This window comes from Rutilus rutilus (assembly GCF_951802725.1).
Source record: "Rutilus rutilus genome assembly, chromosome: 20".
NCBI lineage: Eukaryota > Metazoa > Chordata > Actinopteri > Cypriniformes > Leuciscidae > Rutilus > Rutilus rutilus.
In genome coordinates, this window is record NC_140225.1 from 32,679,143 (window position 1) to 32,697,937 (window position 18,795).

The window sequence follows — 18,795 nt, forward strand, 5'->3', positions numbered from 1 at the left end:
CGGCAGGCCTGGTCATGTCGACTAAAACTAGTATTGTTGAATATCTAGTTGCATGTTTTCTTGCAATATTAAAGACATTGCAAAGCAACATTGAAACGCATTTTCCGTAATGTTACATATTTTCAAATGTTGACTGTTTTCAAAGAGATTTGGACTATTAAACATGCAGTCCAGCCCCAGATTCACGCCACTGGTTGTGCCGATGCTGTGATGTTCCACTGTCCGACACGTTCATGATGTCTGCTGTGTGTCCTGATCTCTCGTAGCACAAGCTGGAGGGAGCGCTGTTGGCTCTCGGTCAGTTCCAGCACGCTCTGGATGAACTCCTGGCTTGGCTCACTCATACTGAAGATCTGCTCAGTGAACAGAAGAAGACCTGTGGCGACCCCAAAGCCATCGAGATCGAGCTCGCGAAGCACCACGTACGTCCCAGCCAAAAACAAGCCCACCAATGCTGCACTTTTCTAAACGGCATAATCATTTGTTAACTAACAAGTATTCATAACTTCAATGAGCTCGTTGTTTCTGCATTCAATTATTACTTTGTTTAAATGAATACCTTTTTCGCTAACTGTGATTTTGTATATGTACATTTCTGAAATACATAACTTATCTCTGATAACAGATCACTGTAAACTGTAATGTGGACTCATTTGAAACGATGTGTATTGTGAAAAGCGCTATACAAATAAATGTGAATTGAATAATGCGGTCAGAACCAGTCTGATGTCTCACGATTGGTGGTGTGTTCGCGTTCTCTAGGTGTTGCAGAACGATGTGCTGGCCCATAAGACCACGGTGGAGGCTGTGAATAAGGCGGGCAGGGAGCTCGTGGACTCCAGCGCTGGAGAGGAGGCCAGTGGTCTTCAGATCAAGCTGGAGAACCTCAACCAGCGCTGGAAGACGGTCCTGGAGAAGACTGAGCAGAGATGGCAGCTTCTGGACAGTGCTTTACTGCAGGTCAGGAGAGAATACCAGCCAGACGGAGGCCTGGAAACCCTCTGCAATCTCACAGGCACAGCGCTTCCTAAAATGGAGATATGATTGATGATGTTCTCAACATGAGGCCAAAAATGTCCTCTCTTAATCTTAAAGAATGTGAAAGAGAAGCAGTAAAGAGTTCGATGTCCACATGCTCTCGCTCAAAGAGTTTGCTTTAATGTGTGAACGCCTGAATGGCGAATTACTCGACTTTACGAACTAAGATTTAGGAACAATTGCAAAGAACATAAAGTTCCTAATTTTTACTTAAATGTCCAGATGAATTCTTCACATGTGCATTTAATAATGACTAAACGGCAACTAAGTTTGTTTTGTTTTAATTAGTGCTGTCAATTGATACAGTTCAAAAAATAATAATAATTCTGTAATGTTAGGTGCGATTTATTAAAGTTTTTAATATGTTTTTATATTGTAATAATTTCGCATTTAATCTCCAAATTAATGTAGAAACAACATAAAGTTGTAAAACTATATTTGTTTAATGGCATCTTTATTTAACTGTGCTTGCGAGGATTCTCGACAAAACAGGCATTTTGGCATAATTGTGGCATAATTTTGGCATTAGGATGACAGAAAAAAACAGATGTTGCGTTAAATATTTTTTTAATACGTCAAATTGAAAAAATGTATCGCATGCGTTAACACGTTCATTTTGACAGCCTTAGTTTTAATAAATTGCAAAAAACTTTTTTGCTTACAATTTATATTTTTGCACACCTGCTCCATAGATTTCAGCCCAAACCATTGTTAAAATATTATTTATTTATTTATTTTTTCTCCAGACACCATTGTTCTTGTTTCAGAATTCCTACAAACGGGCCGTTTTTAAGGCTAATAATCTGCGCTCATTAATCAAGCCCGTGTTCTTCGAGTCGCGGTAATGAATGTGTGAACTCTATTGTTGTGACGCCGGCTGATCTGCTTTCTAGGCTCAAGGTTTCCATGGTGAGATTGAAGACATGCAGCAGTGGCTGAAAGTCACGGAGCGTCAGCTGTTAGCATCAAAAGCCCTGGGAGGATTACCAGACACGGCCCGAGAGCAGCTCAACACCCATCTGGTATGAGTTTAACACCACAGCAGATCTGCACACGCATGGCAAGCTCGGAACAGATAACGCACTCAGTGTTTGTTTTATAATTAATAGATTTATGCATTTGTTTTTGAAAACAGTTTGCTATTAGAGAATGTTTATCACAAAAGCCTTGTTTAGAGGAATAATTATCCCCATATTGAACATTTTGTCATCATTTGCTCATGATAATACAAACCAACATGACTTGATTTTTTACTTAATACAGCATGACAAATCTCTATTTTCCATGCAAAATAAAGGCATTTAGTGACCAGATTTGAGCTCTAACAATAACAAAAGCAATATATGAATATTGAAATATAGAGTGTGAGTTTTATGAAGTACTTTTATGATCCTTTTTGGAGCTGGACTGGTCTATGATTTCTTTGTATGGAAAAGATTCTGTAAAATCTCCAAAATCTAGTTTTGTGTTGCATAGAAGAAAAAAGTCTAATCTTAGTCAAATCTTAGTCTAATCTTAACATGGGGATGAAAAACACAACAACGTTCAGATTTTCTTTGGCTTTATTTAATTATATGAAAGTGCAACAACATTTTTTTTTTTTATTGAATGTTTTTAAGGGGATTTATAGATTTTTCACACACTTATTTCTGCTGATATATAAAGAATATTTGATGTCAAGTTGTCTGTGAACACGGTGTCTCTGTGTGTTTGTAGGAGCTCTGCAGTTCATTGGAAGTGAAGGAGGAAATATACAAGCAACTTCTTCAGCGAGGGCAGCAGATTCTGGCCTTGACCCCTGAGGGTCAAGACAGCACCACTGAACTGGACCTACGCAACCTGCAGGACAAGTGGGAATGTGTTCAGGCCAAAGTGATGGAGAGGAAGGTGAGAACAGTCTGATGTACTCACTGTACTCTGTGTTCTTGCTGTCAGCTTGACTCATCTTCATCTTCATCATCATCAGTGGGCTGTTGGTTTAAAGTATAGCTGTGAGATCAGATCAGTGAGCTGTTGTGCTTTGATGTGTTTTCACTTGAGCACATGCCCAAAGTGAGGTATAAATCAGTACAGAACAAAGTCGAGTTGTCTGTGGTCTAAAAAAAAAAGTTGCAGAGGTGGAATAAGCCAATAGTGGAGCCAAAAACTAAAAGTCTGTCATCATTTGCCGCCCTTGTCGTCGTTCCAAACCTGTATGATTTGTTTTGTTTTTTTCACACAAAAGTATTAAAGAATATTCACTCTTTTCCATACAATAAAGGCATATGTTATAAAAACACCATTAACACAGCTTTAAAAAAGTAAGGTACAGTAAAAATAAGACTTGTGTCATATTGTAACATAGGTGAGTAAATGCTAAATAATATAGCATGGGTGAGTAAGTGATGAGCACATGTTCAGTTTTTGGGTGTACTATTTCTCAAAGTTCAAAATTAGCATATATTCAATGGAAAACGAAAGGCTTCTAAAATAACCAAATCAGATCTGGCCGTTCACAGACTGATTAATGTAAATTTGATTCGGGTCTTTTTGCTGTGTTGAATCTGGGGATTGGCAAAGACGTCTGTTTACAACAGGAATTTGACCACACAAGTTCTTGTCATCTGTAACTTAGTGAAGTCATCCTTTAAAGTTTGCAGCTTTCACAAAAATACCTCCTGACATGTGATGCTAACCAGACATCACATTACACGCGGTGAGTCACATGCTGTTGGTGTTGATGAGATCATTGCAGTTCCTGTCTCATATCCTCCTCTGCCTATCAGTGACACGAGGATAATGGAGGGAAAAGCTCCAATAGTTAACATCATATTTCACAAAATTTCAAGAGGTGTCTTGCCATATCTTGTTGCTAACTTGCCTTAGTAAGCATTGCTAAGGGTTGTTTTTCAAACACATTTCCCACAGTCCTCCGCCCTCATCCTCCATTGTCAAACCGGTCTATTCTCTGCAATAAGCCTAACAAGGGTTAATGTCAGGCCGCTTAAACAAACACTAATGCTGTGAAAGTGCTCAAGGAGGTCAACCTACGAATGACTTATAGTTCTTCCTGTACATTAAACTGAGATAAAAGGCTTTGTATAATGTTGTTTTCAGGCTCTACTAGAACAGGTTGATTATTTCCCCCATATTCTCCATTGTTGCAGCTCCTCTCTTCCCAGTCTGTCAGTAACGCTCTGTTTACTTCCTGTCTCTATGAAGCCCCTCCTTCTGAAAAGCACACTGTGCTCTGATTGGTCGGCTGGAGCAGTGTGTTGTGATTGGTTGAGCGCTTCGAGTGTGTTTGAGGAAATGTCCCGCCCCTTACCATTACCGCCAGTTTAACACACTACTAACTAACTCAACCAGGCCCCGCCCCTTTATTCTGCGTATTAATTATTAATGAGGAATGTGTTCGTTCCGGAAGAAACTCAAGACTACAATGGAGGCGTTTCAGGGAGTTCAGAAACACTGACACTGATATAGAGAAGAACTGGAGATTTTTCACTCTCAAACAGCAACATTACACACTAAAGACATGTAAAAAAGCACAATAGTTTCTCTTTAATGTGTGTGTTTGATTACCCATAGGTGAAACTGGAGGAAGCTCTGGCGATGGCCACAGACTTCCATAACTCACTGCAGGATTTCATCAACTGGCTGACCCAGGCCGAACAGACGCTCACCATGATATCTCCTGCCTCTCTCATCCTCGAGACCATCATGTTCCAGATAGACGAGCATAAGGTCAGTGCTCTCTGACATGATATAACACTTGATGTCAATACACCTTATCTATTTTCTAAATGCATGTTATCGACCATGCGTACGTTTCATTTAAAGGTGCTGTATGTAACTTTTTCACTCTACTAAAGCATAAAAATACCATAATATGTTTGCAGTTTGCAATATGTTATATTGAGGAAACAAGCTAAGTTCACATACTCGTTTCTCTGAAAAACACTTCTACAGCCAGTTATTTTACTTTGAATTGTGCGTTTCCAGGCTGAAATGTTTGCTATTGTTTTGGTCTGTGATACTGCACGTTGCCAATTTTCATTGTCCATTGCGCTCGTTCCTGTTACGTGTGCTCAAACTGGCAACCCGTGTGAGCGTCGAGTCAGGAGAAATGACGATCTCCGATATTTTGAATTGGACTGCAGTACCTATTTCGACCACTAGTTGTCATTCTTACAGACTGCACCCTTAAAAAATGTTTTGACCTTGTGATTTTAAAGACATTTTTTAACTAGATCTTCTAGTGAAATGACAGACTTCTCTTCTCTTTGATGACGAATGCAGGAATCTATAATGATTAAAAAAAAAAAAAAATTGGCCGTTTATTTACACGACAACTGTATTTTGGGGGCCTTAAAACAACATCTTTTGAAAACAGGTTTCAAAGTGCAATGTGAATTTGTGGAAACGGTGACGTAATGTGTTTTACGTGTTTAGTCTATAAGCACGTAGTGTTTCTTTACAAAGTGACATCGCCACCTACTGGCTTGACAGCAGAATACAGCGATTTTACTCATTTTCGCAGATCCGTGTGAATCTCGTCTATAGGCAGAAAACACGAAGGAGTACATTATTGTCGTTTAAACGTACCATTAGTGTGTTTAAACTCCGCCCATGCAGACTCACGCTCATCTGCATACACTGTTGAGTGCCACACCCACATCTCAACATCCAATCAACAACCGATGCACAGAACCCAGTCCCCGCCTTAATTTTTTTTCTTTTTGGATAATCCGTGAAACAGATGTACGTTATAATATAGAAAAGATCTGTCCCTTCTGTTTCATTGTGACTTATGAGCCATGTTATTGCAGTTGAAAGAAATATGTCCATAATTATGTTTCCTAAAATGGATCTGCTGGATTTCTGCAGGTGTTTGTGATTGAGGTGAACTCTCATCGGGATCAGATCATCGAGCTGGATAAGACAGGAACACACCTGAAGTACTTCAGTCAGAAACAAGATGTGGTGTTGATCAAGAACCTCCTGCTGAGCGTTCAGGGCCGCTGGGAGAAGGTGGTTCAGCGCTCGGTGGAGAGAGGACGCCAGCTGGACGACGCCAGGAAACGTGCCAAACAGGTGCGAGAATGCTTCCGTGTGCTAGCACTCATTTAAAGAGCATGCAGTCACTGTAGTAAAGGGTGAATCACAGTGGGCTTCATTTTTTCCACTGATCAACAAAGCGAGACTCTTTAATGTCAAAGTTAAAACAGATCTCTACAAAGTGATTTTTAATTATTTTTATTTTTAAAATAATTTTTACATTTTCATATCTTTTTTAATACTATTTTACAATATTACACATATTATATACAGTACTGTGCAAAAGTCTTAGGCAAGTTAATATCACCACCCCCCCCAAAAATTTTTTTTAAGTCAGTTATTTCTATCTTTTGAAGAAGGAAATGTGTGTCAGTAGGAAATATCAGTTCACATTTCCAAACGTTCTTTTTGCCATTAATTGTAATAATCCAGTGAGATTAACTAATTCAAATCAATATATGGTGTAACGACCCTTTGCGTTTAAAACGGCTTTTGTCCAGGTACACTTGCGCATAGTTTTTCAGGTAGTTTGCCATATATTGATTTGAATTAGTTAATAGAAGTTAAATCATAAATAAATTCAATTTGTGATTTTATTTTTGAAAGCATTCTCACTTTACAGCATTTTAACACAAGTGCCAGTGCTTTTCACAGTACTGTAGCTTTGCAGGAAGGTTTCTTCAAGCGTCTCGGAGACGTTCCCGCAGTTCTTCTGGATTTAGTCTGTCTCAGTTTCTTCTGTTTCTTCATGTAATCACAGACGGACTCGATGATGGTGAGATCAGATCATACCGGCTGTTGTCAGACTCCTTGTGCATACACAAATCTCACTGGATTATTACAATTAATGGCAAAAAGAATGTTTGGAAATGTAAACTGATATTTCCTACTGACACACTACAGCAAAATATAGAAATAACTGATTTAAAACCATTTTATTGGAGAAAATACTCACATTTATACACTTTAACATAACACACCTAAATCGTCACTGGTGCAGATAATTGCAGTGATCCCCTCATGCTATGGGATTCTTCTCTGCAGCAGACTGTGAAAAGGCTTGTGAGGATTCAGGATAAAATAAATGTAGGGAAATACAGGGAAATCCCTGCATTCTCCATGCAAGACATATGCAACAATAAAGCCAGAGCTTTACAGGAATGGCTTAAAAAAATACTGTTGATGTCCTGGAGTAGCCAAGTCAAAGTCCAGATCTCAGTCCAATTGAGAATTTATGAGGGGACTTGAAAAAGGCTGTTCACTCACACACTCCATGCAGCCCGACTGAGCTGGATCACTCTCGCAAATAAGAACGAGGAACATTGCAGTGGCCAGATGTGCAGGACTGAAACAGTCCTACAGTATCAACACAGACACCTCTGGAATTGCTGCCAAAGGCACATCTAATAAAAAAAAAACTGACCTGGGGCGAGGGGGTGAATATATATGCAAACAACTGTAATTGATTCTGAGCAAACTTGTTGGGCACGAAATCTTTTTTTTTTTTTTGTACAGTATGAAAAAAGCCAAATGAAATCCTCTGTGGTTCAGTGGCGTAAAGCAACTGTATAGCATTAGGCTGGAAAAAAAAAAATGCTAAGATATACTGCTAACTACACACATGGACTACTGTATCATGCTCTTGTCTTTTGCAGTTCCATGAGACCTGGAACAAACTGATGGAGTGGCTGGAAGAGTCCGAGAGATCGCTGGACTCTGAGTTGGAGATCGCTAATGATCCAGACAGGATCAAGACACAGTTAACCCAGCACAAGGTGACTGGCACCAGTCCATTACCCAGTGTTTACTCCTAGTGTTTTCAGTCAGACAAACACAAGTGGTCAGTCTAGACGCATTACCATTTCCACCTGAACTAGTCTAGCCAACTAGCTTCAGATTCAATCTATGTTTTTAGACTTACAATTTATGACTAGTCTTAAAAAGACTTGACTGGTAAACTTGTAAGACTGGACTGAGCAGTTTATGCAGCCGGCTGCTGCTAGTAAAGGGTTAGTTCATCCAAAAATGTAATTCTGTCATCATTAACTCACCGTCATATCAGTACAAATCAATAAGACTTTCATTCTTCTCCGGGAACACAAATAAAGATATTTTTAATGAAATCTGAGAGATTTCTGTCCCGCCTATGAAAGTCTATTCATTCGCGAAAAGCATGCATGAGCTTCCGTTTGCCATATTTGATGTGCTCTATATACGTTCGCTGATCATAGTTTATGAATAAAAGCCTTAATACAATCTGCTCTTCATATAAAGTGACTGTGTCTCTTCAGAAGACTTGCATTAAACGAGTTTTGAAGCGTCAGAGTTTTGGGTGAATAGACTTACAATCAGGGCCGGCTCTAGCCCTTTGGTTGCCCTAGGCGAGATTGAGTTATTTAATTGATAAGTATTTATTAAACTATTCAAACAAAAATGCTCGTATAGTCACTCCAACACTTCAACAAGCAAATTATGACTTAAATGATACACTCTAATAAATTGCACATACAAAAATGCTACAAAGAATGCTCAAGGATATTTACCAAATTGGATTAACTCCATAAACTGTGCAAAAACACTCTGAAGCACCTGTAATTATGACCCATAAACTGGATTAACTATACCCTCTGCAAACAAAAGTGCTATTATGGATACTGTACGTACCACTGCAAAATTAAAAGATTGTAGTTCTATCCCTATCTCAAATAATAAGATGAACAGTAATAAGTAACTAGCTAGCTAGTGATAGCTTAGTGACAGCAATGAAACATCCAATATTAGGTGATGCACAATACTAAGTACATTTATTTAGTTTGACACCTTAATGGCTGAGATGAGAAGACTTACCTCTGTACTGGGCTTTCTTTTTATCTTCTTCCTTTCTCCGTTTCCGTCCCTGGGCATCAGAGGGTTTAGACCGCTTCATTCTCGATCAACGCGCCAGCAGCTGAGCACTTGCCTAACGTAACGTAACGCAACTCCCCCCCCTCATTAGGAAATGATCGACAATAACCAGCAATTCAATCTAATAATCAGGTTGGCAAGTAATTAAACGTGTGGCTGAAGGGGCGCCGTAGGATGATCATGATTAATAAACATGTTTTATTTCGCTTGTCGTTCTAGTTCTATGATTAATGGGGAGTCGGCCTAGGGCGACACTAGAGGGCGTCCGCACCCCCAACACACCCCCAGTTCGCCTATAGCAATCCCCGGCCCTGCTTACAGTGGAGGGACAGAAATCTCTGATTTCATTAAATATATATCAATATGTCATTTGTGTTTAGAAAGTCTTGTGGGTTTGGAACGACATGAGATTGAGTAAATGATGACACAATTTAATTTTTTGGGTGAACTAACCCTTTAACATGCATTTCAAATGCGTCTCCTGTGAAAGCTTGCGTTCTGATTTAATCTTATCTTGTCACACTCTACATCACTTTCACGGGAGCAAACATGGAATGAACAAACCCATTTTATGCAGCTCACGAGTGAGAAAGGAAGCAAATAAACCCCCTGTGTTTACACTTATATTTAGCGCTGACCGCTTGTGCTTCAGTCACAAAAAAGAAAAGAACATTTTAATGCCAAAAGATTAATGCCAGGTGTAAAGGGGGTCATATAGACTTCCTGTTCACACCATTAGCTACTCTGTTTTTATCCCCCATCTGTGTGTGTGGAGCGTCTGACGTGCCGGTTGACGGAGAGTGTGAATCACAATACCAGGTGTTTTTTCACTCGCTGAATGTGGGTCATAAGTGTCATCCTGTTATGCTCCTGTATAATTCAGTCCCCCACTCTTTGGAAATAACCATGATATTTTAAAGAGGTTCACCTTTTCATGGCACACAATGCCAAATAATGGAAGTAAATACACTGAGCATGTTTGCTCATCTCCAGCATCAGTGTGTTTAAAGCAGGACACGAGTGGGCGGAGGAGTGTGTGGCCGTAGTGCTTCATATCGGTGTGTAATTAACAGCTCAGCAGTGCCTCAGATGTTCAGATGACTCAGTCACAAAGATATCTGGCAGGATCTGATGACCTCAGGCGTCCCGTAAGGCCTCACAGGATGACGTGTGCCCTTGAGCTGCATGTGAATGACCTCACGCCTGTGTTTGTCTTGTGTAGGACTTCCAGAAAGCACTGGGCAGCAAGCATTCAGTGTATGACACCACCAGTCGCACGGGCCGAGCTTTGAAGGACAAGACCTCCTTGAAAGATGACAACCAGAAACTGGACGACATGCTCAGTGAGCTCAGGGACAAATGGGACACAGTCTGCGGGAAATCTGTGGAGAGGTACATGGATTTCAGGCAAATGTGTTCTGGTTACATTTATCCCCCGTCCACTTTTAAAAAGCTCTATATTCTGCTCTTTTACAGTCTTGATGTTGTTTCAGGCTCTACTAGAACAGATTGATTATTTCCCCTATATTCTCCATTGTTGCAGCTCCTCTCTTCCCAGTCTGTCAGTAACGCTCTGTTTACTTCCTGTCTCTATGAAGCCCCTCCTTCTGAAAAGCACACTGTGCTCTGATTGGTCGGCTGGAGCAGTGTGTTGTGATTGGTCGAGCTCTTCGAGTGTGTTTGGGAAATGTCCCGCCCCTTACCATAACCGCCAGTTTAACACACTACTAACTAACTCAACCAGGCCCCAACCCTTTATTCTGTGTATTAATTATTATAATGAGGAATATTGTGACGTGTTCGTTCCCGGAAGAAACTCAAGACTACAATGGAGGCGTTTCAGGGAGTTCAGAAACACTGACACTGATATAGAGAAGAACTGGAGCTTTTTCATGATCTAACAGCAACATTACACACTAAACACAGATGAACATGGGAAAAAGCACAATAGGTCCATCCATCAAAGAATTGATGTTTTGGAATCATTTGGGGTATTTATTTTATGACAATAATGCACATTTGCACCAAACTATAATGTAATTTCTCAATAGTGATTCACTTTACTGCCAAGCATTTGTCATATCAAAGTGCTATTTTAGTAAAATTGACAAAAAAGTTACAGTTGACATCAGAACCTACAGTAAAATACATATTTTTCTTTATGCATTTCAAATGAAACCTAAAATCTTAATGTTTTAGAGTAATCAGTAGTTAATGTTCTTGTCAACCGTGCATTATTGGTGATCAGACTGAAGGATATGGGCTGTGTTGTGTACAGGCAGAACAAGCTGGAGGAGGCTCTGCTGTTCTCAGGTCAGTTCACAGACGCACTGCAGGCTCTCATCGACTGGCTGTATAGAGTGGAACCACAGCTAGCAGAAGACCAGCCGGTTCACGGGGACATAGACCTCGTCCTGAACCTCATCGACAGCCATAAGGTAGTTTACACTGATTTACACAACCTGCATATATATATATGATTGTTTTGGCTCTACTAAAGAGCATGTCATTAGACTAGTTTTATAATCCTTCCTTGTCCAAATATGAAAGCTTTAAATGCTTTATTCAAACAAAAATGTAAATGTTATATGATGACCATTGAATAATATTTGCATATGTACATTGATCAATGCATATACACAGAGCTCATCAGATATACTGTAACGTTACACAGCAGAACAAACCTCACCTAAAATACAGTACAAATCTAGATTAAAATAAATAATATTACAATACAATGATGACAAAAATGAATGGAGGGTACAGCACATGATCATGAAATACAAGAGCAGTTTGATGTCCAATCTGACCCATGGTGTGTGTGTGTGTGTGTGTGTGTGTGTGCGTGTGTGTGTGTGTGCATTTTTCAAGCATTGAGCAACTTTCTTAAAATGTAAGTCCCTGTGTTTTCAGCCTCTTGGTTCTGTATTTGGAGTTTATGGCAAGAATCAGATATAATTATGCTGTAGTTTCATCAGAGGGAGTGTGATATGACAGAACCCACTGGTTTCAATTAGGGGTGAAGGGAGTCCTGGCAAGTCCAAACTCAATCACATCTTCAGAACAGTTTAGATCAGAGCACACTTGAGCTGATGAGGCTAGTGATGACCTCATTCATGATCATAATTGAGGCCTTGGCCTGAGAAAATGGTCACCAGCAGTCTTTGCCTATGTTTGGTGCTGTTTACGCCTGATTTCTATCGGTGCAATCTAGAGCTGAAAAAAGCTTTTTGACAACATTCTATAAATATCTCAACGTTTATGTAGTCGTGAGACACGGAAGGATCACCTTAAGTGATCCATGTTTCACACACCACATCATAAAAACCACAGAGCCAACATGTTCCCTTTTTTTTGTAATTACCAATGCTGAGTGGAAGTCATGGCTTAGCGTTGACGTGACTGCTGTTGTGTGCGAATGTCATAAAAGTCTGGCTATTAATAAAGTTGTGTTCGACGCTCTCAGTGCAAAAGCTGCTAAAAAAGCAATTCGACCGAATTCTAGTCCAGCATCTCATGTGTCCTGTACTGTGGATGTAATCCCAGAATGCAGCGTTACCAGCTCTGTAAAACAATCCACGCGAAATGTGGTCAGAAAGTTGATTATAAATATGATTCATTAATTGTGAAAAGTATTAATATACAGTACCAGTCAAAAGTTTGGAAACATCACTATTTTTTATGTTTTTGAAAGAAGTCTCTTATGCTCATCAAGCCTGCAGTAAAAAAAAAAAAAAAAAAAAAACCGTAATATTATGAAATATTATTACAATTTAAAATAATGGTTCTCTTTTTTAATAAACTTTAAAATGTAATTTATTTTTGTGATGCAAAGCTGAATTTTCATCAGCAAGTACTCCAGTCTTTGGTGTCTTATGATCCTTCAGAAATCATTCTAATATGATGATTTGATACTCAGTTATTATCAATGATGGAAACAGTTGTGGTAATATATTTTTTTGGAACACTTTTTTCAGGATTCATTGATGAGTAAAACGTTAACAGCATTTATTCATAAAAACAGCATTTATTCAAAATAAAAACATTTCTAACAATATAAATCGTTACCATCACCTTTTATCAATTTAACGCATCCTTGTTGAATTAAAGTACTAATTTCTTAAAAAAAAATAGTTATTGTTCCCAAACTTTTGAACGGTAGTGTATATTGTAACAAAATATTTCTATTCTAAATAAATACAGTTCTTTTTAACTTTTTATTAATCAAATAATCCTGAAAAAAGTATCTCAGGTTATAAAAAAAATATTAAGCAGCACAACTGTTTCCAACATTGATCATAAATCAGCATATTAGAATGATTTCTGAAGGATCATAAGACACCAAAGACTGGAGTACTTGCTGATGAAAATTCAGCTTTGCATCACAAAAATAAATTACATTTTAAAATATATTAAAAAAGAGAACCATTATTTTAAATTGTAATAATATTTCATAATATTACTGTTTTTTTTTTTTTTTTTTTTTTTTTTACTGCGGCTTGATGAGCATAAGAGACTTCTTTCAAAAACATTAAAAATAGTAATGTTTCCAAACTTTTGACTGGTACTGTAGTTCTTATATAAAATAAGCAGTTTTATTTAAATCTAATTACGTTTTACACTCAGTAGAGTTTCATATTTGCATGAGGAGTGTTATTTGTCTGATGAATATGTTGAATAAAAATGCATTTTTTACTGAAACACCAAAACAGAAATTAAAAGTTTTCATTTAGCCGAACAGCAAAGCTGAAAATGAAGTTTTTATAATTAATTAATCAGATTTCTTTCATAATCAACACTGAAATAAACACTAAGGTGTATAGAAACATTTAAATTGCAGTTTTTATATAAACATTTTAATAATATTTGGCTATGTTCACTCTGTCAGTTTTTGGGATTGACAACCGCATTTACTTACAGGTATGAGGGCGTACAGTAGCGTCTCAAATACTGTCTGTAAGAACATGCAACGGGAGTCAAGCCCGTATTCGTCAAAGTAATATCAAAGATGGCGACGTCCATAAAACTATAAAATCTCATCACTTTTCACACTACAAGAGTCCAATCCGTCAAATCCTCATGAACCGACAGCAGCCTTTATCCCTGGGTGAAGAGCGTTTGAGTCACGTGACTGGATCTAAAACCTTCAGACGACACACAGCTCATATCTCCATGTCTGTAAAATACCGAAACCATATATAAAAAACACGCAACACACAGTATACACACGTTTTTCCGAGAATGCGGTTGTCAGTCCTGAAAATAACCGTATTGTGTGTACCCATGTAGGTAACACTTATACAGGTTGACATTGGCACCGTTCCTGTGGGCTGATTTGATCAAACGTGTGTGTTCATGTGATCTACAGGTGTTCCAGAAAGAGTTGGGCAAGAGGACCGGCAGCGTGCAGGCTTTGAAGCGTTCGGCCCGAGAGCTTATTGAGAACACCCACGATGACTCTTCCTGGGTCAAAGTTCAGATGCAAGAGTTGAGCACTCGCTGGGAGACTGTGTGCAGTCTCTCTGTGTCCAAACAGACTCGGCTTGAGCAGGCACTGAGTCAGGTACGACCACATCTCACACTGAAGCACGGTCATGTCCTCAAAACATCATTTAGTCTTTCTGACCCTTAGATTTAAACGAGCTACTCGACCTTCTATGTAAATTGTCTGTAAACGTCTTTCCATTAAAGTCCCCCTGTGGTGAAACTCAAGCTTTTAATGTTGTTTATGTGTCTATGTGGTGTTTTTAATATGCTTTAAGACAAACCATGTGTAAATTCATAAGTCGACACCATTGCTGAGTGTTTTCTCCTTAAAACTGCAGTGAACCAAAGACATACTGTTCCTTTAAAAAGAAAACTGATATCAGGGAATTTTAAATGCTGATTACCAGGCATGGGAAAACAATCGGTCACACTTTAGATTAGATTAGGGTCCAAATCTCACTATTAACTACGACTTTTACCTCAAACTCCTAATGACTGCTTATCAATAGTTAATAAGGTAGTTGTTAAGTTTAGGTATTGGGTGGATTAAGGGATGTAGTATATGATCATGCAGAATAAGGCATTAATATGTGCTTTATAAGTACTAATAAATACCCAAAATACTAGTAATATGCATGCTACAACTAGTCAATAGTGAGAATTGGACCCTAAACTGAAGTTACCAAAAAATTCAAAGTAATAAATGATTTTTAAACAATAACTATTGGCACCTAGAATCTGTTCTTTATGAATGCACACTGTGTTCCTCAGGCTGAGGAGTTTCACTCCACCGTTCATATTTTACTGGAGTGGCTCGCAGAAGCGGAGCAGAGTCTTCGGTTTCACGGTGCGCTGCCTGACGATGAAGAAGCCCTCCGCGCGCTCATCGAACAGCACAAGGCAAGTTTCCCACAACCGGACAAACAATTCACGTGAGCCAATTTAATCAGGGTAATGTTTACCTTTCAAGAACCTCAATGACAGTAGGATATCAGCATTTGCTGGCAACAGTATACACAAAAAATGCACTTTTATCTGTTCTGCATTACAGCATTGAGTTTCAATGCAAGCGTTTGCCAGAGGGATCAGAATCTTTCCAAGACAGAACGCGTGTCCGTGTTTTCCACAACTTTGACATTCTTATTTTATTAGCTCTAATAATGTGAAGCCAGGTTCATTTCGACAGTCTCTCTCCATGTCCAACTGAGTAACAAAAGCCATACATGGCTTCAAATCTTTATTAACTTCTGCTTGCCAGGAAAGAGTTCAACCCCTATTTCCTCGTAGCGTGATCTCATATTCACAATCGAAAATAGTTCCCCGAGACATTATTCACGTCCACAGTTCGAGGAAGCAAACATCCTGGGGGGTGATGGGGTTTAAAAACATCAGTTACCAACGAACAGTGCTTGATGGTTGAACTGAGAACTACGCCCAACATTCGTCCTGAGGAATTATTCATGTCCTCAGATTGTGAAGCAATAGTGGTGGTGAAGGGTTTCTCTTTGTGTAACCATGACCACTTACTAATGGAATAACTTTTGATACATGCAGGACTTTATGAAGAATCTGGAGGAGAAGAGACTGGGCCTGAATAAAGCCACTAGCATGGGAGAGGCAATCCTGTCCATCTGCCACCCAGACTCCATCACCACCATCAAACACTGGAACACCATCATTAAAGCGCGGTTTGAGGAGGTTGGTCTATTTCTTCTAGTTTCAGATACATCTCATGAGAACACATTCGTCCACATGAGCGTTTACACTATGAAAGCAATCCGGTCGAAAGCGTTTTCCACTACCTCTGGAAGTGGTTGAAAGTGGATAAGCTCAAAACGTTTTAGACCCTGTTCACACCTGTATTTACACCTGTCGTCCACTTGTGATCCGGACGACCAAAGCGCATCTTACCCCTTTATGGTATGGCGTTGCCATATGGCAACAATTCATTTCTACTAATTTCCTTTAATATATTGCTTTATGGGAATTAAAAGGGCAGGCCTTAAGGTAGCCAACGTTTTCAACGTAAATGTTTTTAAGTCACATGACATTTGAATGTCCCTCCAAAACTATCTTTCCCACTGTCACCCTCACACGAAGACACCTGTTGAAGTGCTCCAGAAATTGCTCTATTAACCTCATTTCTAAACATCTCTTCTCAAGGTTTTTTTTTTTTTTTTGCAGCATCTGTGATAAGTAAATTAGATATTTTTCTATATTTCAGAAATTGAATACAGCAATATGAGTTCCAAGTATATCAATTTATCAATTTCTAAAAGAAATGTGCAATTAAAAAAAAGTGTGCGTAAGCTTATCAGATCTCCGTGTCCATGTCAGGTGACAGCCTGGGCTCGACAGCACCAGCAGAGACTCTCCAGCGCTCTGGCCGACCTGCTGGCCACTCAAGAACTGCTGGAGAACCTCCTGAACTGGCTCCAATGGGCCGAGACCACACTCGGAGAGAAAGACAAGGAACCTCTTCCTCAGGAGTTAGAGCAAGTCAAGTCACTCATTGCTGAGCACCAGGTACCATCCAGAGCTCAGTATAACGTCATTACATAAAAAGTCAACGGATTATTAGTGTGAATTGTAGAAACAAACTGTTTGTGTCTTTGCTGTGTACAAGACATTCATGGAAGAGATGACCAGAAAACAGCCGGATGTGGACAAAATCACCAAAACTCATAAGAGAAAAGCCACAGCAGACCCTCCGGTTCAGTCTCAAATCCCAGTTCTACACAAAGGACGAACAGTCAGTGAGTACCAGCAGCAAAGCTGAGTCCAGTGTTTCAATTCAATTTGGCATCACATGGTCTTCTCAATACTCATTACTATGAGTGTACATGCAGCTTAGCTGGCCTTCCCTGAACAATAGTATTGTTTTAGCATGATTTGAGCAGGGTTTGATCTTTAGGTTTGAGGGGTCAGCGTTGGGCTGTTGTGTTAAGACTTTGGGGATAGGGTGTCAAAATCACATACTCTCTCAGGATTGTTTGTTGAAGTCCTTTGTTTTTGGTCATCAGGAAAGAGATCTCCTACACAAACCATGTACGCCGCAGCATCGCAGGCACAAATCGAGACGAAGAACCCCAGAGTGAACCTGCTGGTTAGTAAGTGGCAGCAGGTGTGGCTTCTGGCTCTGGACAGGAGAAGGAAGCTCAACGATGCTCTGGACAGACTAGAGGAGGTCAGTCGTACATGCACACCTGACCTCAGATCTGTGCCATGTTAAATGTAGTCATCAGGGTCCCTGCAGGTCCTTAAAAACTCTTAAATCTGACTTAAATTTGTGGACAGAAAACAGGAATGGTGATGCCTTGATGAATTATGACAGTGTTTACATTAAGGTGTCTTTATCATGTCTGCAAACTCGTCACATTTCAGCACAGCTGCTTTGTGTACAGGGTTTACCAGGGTAACTGCTGTATTTCTGCTGTTCTATAAGTGGATTAAAAAGAAACTAATGTGCAATTGTAAAAATCCAAACAATTTGCATTTAAAAACCCTGCAGATTCCCTGAGTAACAGTTATGTGTCAATCTTCTGCTCTAAGCTGAAAGAGTTTGCCAACTTTGACTTCGACGTATGGAGGAAACGCTACATGCGCTGGATGAACCACAAGAAATCACGCGTCATGGATTTCTTCCGTCGTATTGATAAAGACCAGGATGGCAAAGTCACAAGGCAGGAATTCATCGATGGCATCCTGTCCTCAAGTAAGGAAAGACTTCAAACAGTGTCTTCCTCAAGTCTTTTAGGCTATACTCTCAATCTTCTCTGGTCCTGTAGAGTTTCCCACCAGTCGTCTGGAGATGAGCGCCGTGGCTGACATCTTCGATCGGGACGGCGATGGTTACATCGACTACTATGAGTTTGTGGCTGCATTACATCCCAACAAAGACGCTTACAAACCCTTAACCGATGCTGACAAAATTGAAGATGAGGTAAACATTACCAGCTTACTTTCTGGAAACTCCACCTAGTAACTGGAAGTGTTACAGACGACCTTTCATGAAGTCGTTTTCACTCTGATTTATGACTTCATGTGTTTAGGTGACTCGCCAAGTTGCAAAGTGCAAATGTCCTAAACGGTTCCAAGTAGAGCAGATTGGCGCCAACAAATATCGGGTAAGTGACAGGTTTTTCATGCTTTGGAGATGAGTCAAGAAATAGCTTTATATTTATGAAACTCGATTCAGTATGGAACCCTAGGCCAATACAAATGTAGAAACCTGTTCATTGTGTCAGTCAAGTTAGATTTTCAAAATAAAATTCACAAGACCCCCAAAACCATCACTGGACTATGGTTGTGAAAATAAGTTAATTA

At 39.5% G+C, this 18,795-nt stretch overlaps 1 protein-coding gene across 1 annotated transcript in view; it reads left to right on the top strand.

Annotated features, from left to right (window-relative positions):
• dst (dystonin) overlaps positions 1–18,795 on the top strand; it is a 197,152-nt gene that overhangs the window by 166,657 nt on the left and 11,700 nt on the right. The window contains 18 exon segments of the mRNA XM_084391266.1: positions 267–422; positions 763–960; positions 1,932–2,060; positions 2,755–2,925; positions 4,609–4,764; positions 5,908–6,114; positions 7,734–7,853; positions 10,205–10,374; positions 11,261–11,420; positions 14,351–14,545; positions 15,241–15,369; positions 16,024–16,167; positions 16,807–16,995; positions 17,096–17,225; positions 17,493–17,656; positions 18,022–18,184; positions 18,258–18,412; positions 18,522–18,596. Of these exon segments, the coding sequence (XP_084247392.1) occupies positions 267–422; positions 763–960; positions 1,932–2,060; positions 2,755–2,925; positions 4,609–4,764; positions 5,908–6,114; positions 7,734–7,853; positions 10,205–10,374; positions 11,261–11,420; positions 14,351–14,545; positions 15,241–15,369; positions 16,024–16,167; positions 16,807–16,995; positions 17,096–17,225; positions 17,493–17,656; positions 18,022–18,184; positions 18,258–18,412; positions 18,522–18,596 (2,811 nt within the window).